Source organism: Trichoplax adhaerens, genomic scaffold (assembly GCF_000150275.1).
Source record: "Trichoplax adhaerens TRIADscaffold_13 genomic scaffold, whole genome shotgun sequence".
In the NCBI taxonomy this organism is placed as follows: Eukaryota; Metazoa; Placozoa; class Uniplacotomia; order Trichoplacea; family Trichoplacidae; genus Trichoplax; species Trichoplax adhaerens.
The window spans coordinates 527478-535648 of record NW_002060955.1 but is presented as its reverse complement, the minus strand read 5'-3'; the positions used below and the strand labels follow the sequence as shown (position 1 = coordinate 535648).

The 8171-nt window shown below is 31.7% G+C and overlaps 1 protein-coding gene across 1 annotated transcript; it reads right to left on the bottom strand.

Annotated features, from left to right (window-relative positions):
* Positions 1-5089: 5089 nt before the first annotated feature.
* On the bottom strand, positions 5090-5326 carry TRIADDRAFT_17503 (uncharacterized protein; the record flags this gene model as incomplete). Its single annotated transcript, XM_002115968.1, has 1 exon — positions 5090-5326. A coding segment is annotated over one exon (237 nt), but the record flags the coding sequence as incomplete, so codon positions are not given.
* Between the last annotated feature and the right edge of the window lie 2845 nt (positions 5327-8171).

The window sequence follows — 8171 nt, the reverse complement described above, 5'->3', positions numbered from 1 at the left end:
ATTTAATCTTCAGCCTTTTTAGATAGCATTGAGTTCTACATTGAATTATACTGTATAATCAGCAATTTACAAGAGCTGACAGGACTGTAATCCTGGATGTATTAATGATGGCTTAAATGCTGTGAAATTTGCAATATTCCACCATAAAGCAATTAAAAGGCTATAGGAATGTTAATATTTACTGCAAGAGATAGTAGAAGGTGTCTTCCAAGATACAATATATCAACAATTGCATGAGTTCGCAACCTTCTTGATATAAAATAAATTGATCATAGCTACCCTAGATTGAAACATGGCCATTACTATGAAGCTATCAATTTAAACTACTACAGAAAGATCTTTGCCGTCTGTTATTTTCGCTTAGCCATGACAAATCTTCATATAATGTCCGAGATAGCGAGAATAGTCATAACATGGATAAGAACTTAAGCAACCTCTACAAAATAAAATTTAAACTCATTTTATTTTCTCTCTTTTCAAATAATAAGGCAGTTATGGTAATCGATTTTCTAGCCTTGTAAAGCTGCTTTTTTCAAAAATGAAGAGCACTGATCGTCTACTGTTTTTCTCGTTTGCCAAGGGCGGTCATAGGTGTATCATGTAGAAACACAAGTAGTATTTTCATCAGGATTTAAAAAGATCGTTAGTAGAAGTAATTAAAGAATTCTATATAAGAATAAAATGACAATTGTTTTAACTTTGACATCACCGGAAAATCTTTTCTTTCCTGGCGTGACGGAGTATGGAGAAGCTTTTATATTTTAATCGGCGAAACAAGGTATGGGAAAGCTTTGATACTGCTACCGGCGAAACGAAGCATGGGGAAGCTTTTATATTTTAATCGGCGAAACAAGGTATGGGAAAGCTTTGGTACTGCAACCGGCGAAACGAAGCATGGGGAAGCTTTTATTTTTAATCGGCGATAGGAAGCATGGGAAAGCTTTTATACTTTAATCGGCAAAACAAAGTATGGGAAAGCTTTTATACTTTAATCGGCAAAACGATGCATGAGAAAGCTTTTATACTTTAATCGATAAAACGATGCATGGGAAAGCTTTTATGCTTTAATCAGCAAAAGAAAGTATGGGAAAGCTTTTATACTTTAACCGACAAAATAAAGTATGGAAAGCTTTTATACATTAATCGACGAAAAGAGATATATTATCGCCAACCGATTTACTTTTCTACAGCAATAATTTGGGGTTAGAAGCGTTACAGTATAAGTTCCCATACTGCGTGAGAATTGAACAGTTGCGGTCGGAAAATTTTTCTATTAAATAGCAATAACTAAAAAAATCAATCTCCTCTCCTGTCAATTTATTCTAGTCTTCGACATTTGCCAGTATCATAAAATTAGCAATCTTTAATTTAATAAAGGCAGATAATATCACTTATTTCTTTCCATATCGCTGGCAATCTAAATTTTTTGCTTATGCTGCATAAATATCCATCGAAGTATTATTAAATCACCCAAAAGGATGCTTACATGAATTAATTACTGACTACTAAATAATTGAATTCCCAATTAATTAAAGTACCTCCTCCAAGGTGTGGTAAAAGTGGGACATAGCTCGAATTGCAGAATCATTTTTATCACTATCAGAAGATGCTAATTGATCTAGTGAAGATCTGCAATATTTTAAAACCACTACCTAGCGCTCATCAGCCTAATCGATTCTTTGCTGTCTTAACGAATTGGTGATTATCATGCAATATTTAGGCGCTAACAACATTACTATAATTTTTCTCCTGGATCCCTTATTAGGCTGTACAGTAGAATCAGTAATCTTGATAGAACTTTCTTTCTTCGTTCTACCAAATTATAAATTATCATAAGTCAATCAACCTAATTTCTGTAAGCGTTATTAATACTGATGTAATGCCAGTAGACACAAGCTACTGACCAATTTAAACTGGCAAGCAGCATGATTAAATTGCAGCTGTATGCAACAGTTTCTCCTTGCTGTTAATGAAAGTTGCTGGTTTTAGTATAAGTAAATAAGCAAGGCATGATCGCATGATTAAGTCATTTCTATAAGATACCTAAAGTTGAGAGGTAATGCCGCTATTGACATACTAAAGATGCTAAAAGAACTAATGACTAACGATTACAAGAGTAGAAAAAGATTAAATGGATTTGAACCCTTTAATGCAAATAATTTTGGACCATCCATTTTTTTTCTTGTTTAAACTCATTTTTGTAAGATACCTACAATTCAAGGATAGTATTGCCATTAGAGATGCTGAGAATACTAGAAAGATTAGTGCTTGTAGATTGCAAAAATAAAGCAGGATAAAACGAATCTATACTTTTACATTAGGGATTTCGGACAAGTAATTTTTTCCTGTTTAAAGCCATTTTTGTACGAGATGTACCGTTAAAGAATAATTTGCCATTGATTACTGAGGATACCAAAAGACTAGAGACTAACGTTTATAAGGGTAAAGAAATCCATATGAAATGGATTTGTACCCGTTAATGGCAAAAATTGGGATTAGCAGATTTCCCTGATTAAAAGTTATTTCTGCAAAATACGAATCCTAAGTTTATGGGTAGGGTTTGCAATGTTGCAGGCTGGTAGACTAGTCTTTAACAGCGACAGAGTAGAAAAACGTGGGATTGATTTATTTTCTTGAATCTTTTCTCTTTTTAAATCGTTTTAGCAAGATATCTTTAGTTTACAGAAATTAAATATTGTAAGGGTAGAGGAGTACGGAATTATCTTCTCTTCTTTAGAACAGATTAACTCTAACCACAAGCTCGAAAAATGATGCAGATGAATCAGTTTTTCTCTCTTTAAATCATTTCTATAAGACATCTACAGTTTAGGCTCAATATTGCTATTAAGATGCTGAGGATGCTAGAAATACGAATGACTAACGATTAGACAATTATGTAACGGATTTGTACAGAGTAATTCTAATTACCATTATAGAAAAGGATATTAGCAAGAAAATTTTCTTATTTTAATCATTTCTGCAAGATATCATAAATTTAAGGGTAACATTATTTCTGAAATGTTTGAAATATTTCAACGCTAGATTAATGACTGAACATAGCAGGGTAAAGGAGCGCAAAATTAATTTATCTTCATTAAGAACAGATTTGACTCTGATTATTAGTCCAGAAACGATGTCGATAAATAAATTTTTCTCCTTTTAATCAGTTCAGTAAGATATTTTTGGTTTTAATTGAATATTACAAGAGTTGCAGAGCGCAAAATTGACTTATGTTCATGTTGAGATATCTGTTAACAAAGTTCCATCATAAAATCGAATGATAAGGAACATTTAAATATAACTCGTTAAAAAACGAAGAACAGTGATTTCTGCTAGATTGAATGTTGCTTTCGCCTAGACTTTAATGCTTTACACAAATAGATGGCTGAACACCATATGGAATGTTGGAGAAAATGAACACAGCCAGTGAATTGAACACTTTGCAGTCATTAACTCTAGTAAAAATATATTTTAATACTGCTTAGAGTATTTCCTATACATGAATAAATTACAGTTACTGAATAGTAGAACTTGATTGATATAGGAATACAATCCTTAAAGTTGCAGTCTATCGAAGAGTTAATGATTTCAGATAAAATTTCTATCAGAATCAGCTACTGAAGTAGAGATTGCTTAGTTTTCAGTAAAATATCGAACTGAAAACTCATGGCAGTTGTGATTGACGATTTTCAATTTGACTCTTAACTCTAATCTGTTTGCTAGAAAATCAAATTGAAAAGCTAAACACTTCACTTTATAGCGAATCCATCATATTATTAGAGCACTTTGGCTAAATGATAATAAATATCATCATTTTAATATTTCAATGTTTTTTATTCGTTATTCTCGAGATCAAGACCAAAAAGAAAGAAATTTTACTTCTGCCATAGCCATTTCAATATCCAACTTGAAGTAATATGTCTTAGTAATGGTGACAATAATATTTAAAATTTAGCTTATGCTGCATTGACTATCAAAGTTTTTAATATTATACAGACACAAGCATTACCTTAAATCCTGCAATCGAAATTTTATCGTGTAGTCTAAACCGATATTAATTTTACACTTTAACTGAAAATTGTCATAGCAGTTTGGCTACAATATCAACCGTCAGAATATGAGCTGTTAAAAATTGCATCTACTTATGTTGCTATTCGCTTATTGTATCATTAAAACCATATCGATAGAATACTTCACGTTCTAAACTAAGCCAATTTTAATATTATGCTTTAACTAAAAATTGTGGTAACGTTTTGGTTATAATATCAACCGTCAGAATATGAGCTTTAAAAATTGCAATTACTTATGTTGCTATTTGCTTACTGTATTGTAATATTAAAGCCATATAGATAGATTATTTCACGTTGTAAACTAAACCAATTTTAATATTACAGTTTAAGTAAAATATTATTGCATTGATAAATACAATAAAGAAGAATTGGCATTGATGTCGTATTTTGTTACTTAAAATGGTGTAAAATAACAAGCATAAAAGACTTTTATTATCGATGTCTATTTCGGAACGAAGGATTACCTCTACTATTTCATTTTTAGGTAACGACTACATTAATCGTCTTATACGTATAATTAAACGAATAAACCAAATTCTAAGTTAGATGATGGTTGTAAATGACTTAACTTTAGTCAGACCTACATCTAAATAAAATATTAGACCAACCATAGCCTTGAAAGGATAACTACACTAATAACTGCATAGTATTATTTCATGATTTGATCAAGTTCTACCTTAGGTGATTACAACAAAACTAGGGATACCTGATCATGAATTAATTACACTAATGATAAATGCTTCCGCCATTCTATCGGTCATTGAATGATGGTTAAATATCAATTTGACCTTGATAGGACATGAAGCAAAAGACACGAAAAGTGCCATCAAAGTAGAGCCAACTTAATTGGCAACGGTTGCCTTCACTGAAGGCTTGAAAAGCAATAAAGGGTAAAGAAACCCTAAAATGAAGAGAACACTCGACGGGAATGTCTCGTAAAGAAGAAAAGTATTTGACATGAATCAAATTCTTTTCAAGCAAAATTCCTCGATGAAAGCTTTGACCGCCTCCATGTTAACAAATTGGTATACCAATCGTTGCTTAGGAACTTTGCGTAGTATTTGGCTTTTATAGTAAAAGCGAATCGATCGACTTAATGTTTCATAGGTCATGTTGGGCTTGTTTTTATGTTTTCCCCAAAGGGAAGCGACTGCACTCGAGTTGATAAATTTAAAGGTGCCTTTCTTTTTCTCTAACCACATAATTTGGCTGTCATGTTCACCAGAAAGCAGCATTTTCAGTAGAAATTTCCATAGGATTTTCGAGCGTGACCCAGGCTTCCCTATAGATTAAAAATTAGAACAGAAAATTTAGAGAAATGATAGAATTGATGGCTTGAATGGAAAATAAGAGTGACTTCATTTTCAGGGAAAATAACAGTTAATCTTTATTTCCATATCTAGCTATCAATTTCAATAAATATCTACGAAAAATTTCATGGTTTGGCCAATAACGAGTGAAAGTTATATGTTGCCATGATCTCTATTAATTATTAGACTAAAATTTGAAGAGTTTTGACAGTAAAGTTGTCAATTTTCTTTTACTTGGATATCAAGGAGTGTTATACGCTTACATAGCCTAGTTCTTCGGGATTCTTAAAATAATACGGATAAAGTATCTATAATTAAATCTTTGCTATATCTTGGACAGCCTTATAATAAATCTAATTCTCTAAATACAAATGACTGTGAATCGACATGTGAGAATAAAGTACAGTACATTTTTTAATGGAATTAATTGCAATGCAGCTTGGACAGTTTTTGAATCAAGTCTGATTCCTTCGCAGTTCTTAAAAAATATAAATAAAGTGTCTTCTAATGAGGTTTCTGCTATATCTTGAACAGCCTATTAATCATGCAAAATCGTGGAGTAACTACGATCCAGTATTTGTAAATAAAATAGATTTTCTAATAATATTTATGAGGTGGCTTGGATAGCTTCAAGTAAGATCTAATTCTTCATGATTTTAAAAATGTGGTCTAAAAACAATGATGATTTGACAACATAGTAAAGGATCGACTATAATACTATCCTAGGTCAAATTTAGAACTTATCGCTATCAATTAATGACTAGTGTATTTTGATTCTTTGAATAATGAAAAGTCTATATTTCATTTATGCAATTAAAATTTATATATATACAGTAAATTAATCATTATTAAAAAATAGATTGGAGGATCAAGTAGATTGATGTTCTACATTAAGTTACTCGTATGATATCATTTCGATGATCGCTCGATATGAGTGATTTAAATTGAGTGAAAAAGCAATTGCGTTGTTCATATCCATTATATCTTACCTTTTCCACCAGTCCGACGCTTGCAATGATAGCTTGATTTTCGAATCAGTTTACCTCTAGTGAAAGTCCGTTTGGTCAATCGCTTTTTGGATAAATCACAAGCTATGAGTATATATAGATATCATGAATAGACTGAGTTAGTTGAATGAAGAAACTGAAATTCCTTCTATATACATTAATGTGATCGATGATAAGATTGAGGATGTGATGTTTGGCCTTTCATGAGTTGTGAAAATATAATAAATTTAAACTTACCGATTGTCTTCACAGATTCATTACCACAACATGGAATGGGTGGATAATTACAGACATTGGACATTTCCTGTGATGGACTAAAATTATTACCAGGCATCCATTGCGATTTTATTGTTGGATGGTTATAATTTGATACAGCATTATAACCACCTGTATCGGAAGATGGTGAGTTTTCACGATAGCTGACTGGACTTGCTGGATATGCATCATGAGATGGATATTTACCATAGCGAATTCGAGGCACAGCCTGCTGATTGATCATCACTTGTGGATCATAAGAAGGTGCGTTATAATGTTGCTGCACCATTGGCACTGGATTCTCTACAATTAATACAGGTAGGTGGATGAATTAAATCTCCTGAGATAGCATTACTGATGAGAACATCGAGAAAATGTCGATGTCGTTCTATTTGTCTATATGTTATATGTTGTCGAATGTAAGTTTGAATCTTACGTTGTGATCTTTTATCTTCATAATCGATCGGTTGATTTCCGACTTGGTATTGCTCAGTCATCATTTCACTCCCCGAAGTTGGTAAAACATTATAATGATCTTCAGGAGACTGCGGGTATTGAGCTGAAATAGAATCAGAGACTAAAATTAGAATAAATATCGAGTGTTCTGGGTTAATTATTATTTGACAAAAAACGCAACGGTTCAGTTGCAATAAACTAGTAGGGAAGTAAATGTAGCTTATATAAGTCGAAATAAAACGATTCTTCTAGTCTCATTTTCATTCATTTTACAGAATTGAAATACAACTTTGTAGCTTTTATAGTGGCTGAAAATTATTATAAAATGGATAAAACAGTTTTTAATATTAGAAGTAATCATGTTTATAGTCTGTTCAGTTTAGAGGATACTAATTAATACATTATCTGCAGAAGAATTATCTCAGTTCTGCCTTTTATCTATTTGTTTTACTAAAGTTTTGCATTTATATAGAGATGAATGAAATGGTAGACTATCATTTATAGTAAACAGAAAATTTTAAACCAAATCGTTGCCACTGGCACTTGCTTTCGTCGCACAATTTGGTAATAGAACTATGCTCTAATAATGTATAAGGATATCTATTAGGGCAAAGTTAACTTATTTGATATCCTGAAAGTGTTAAAATTTCTCTGCAACAGCTATCCCAGAGACTATTATCTCATAACTAATGGTTAGAAATTGATTTTAAAAAAGCTTTCTAAAATGAATGCGTATATATATGCATCGTCACAAATTAGAATTTCGTCTTTTTACCACGCTAATTAAGACTTTATTTTAGATGCGTTACAGATTATTGACAAACTAAGTTACTTTCTAATTTATGTTTGTGGTAAAATAATTTAAAATACTCCAAAATACAAAATACTTTTAGTGCCTCATGCAGCGATGTTGCCATGCCTATTGCAATGGCCAGATAATAAATGCAACATTATAAATTTTTGACTAGAAGTTAAATAGGAAAGGAATATGATGACTAAGAATGAGGTCATGCAATGCCGTCATTAGTGTAATAAAATTCTCATGGGACATGAAGCAAAGCACATTTTATAAT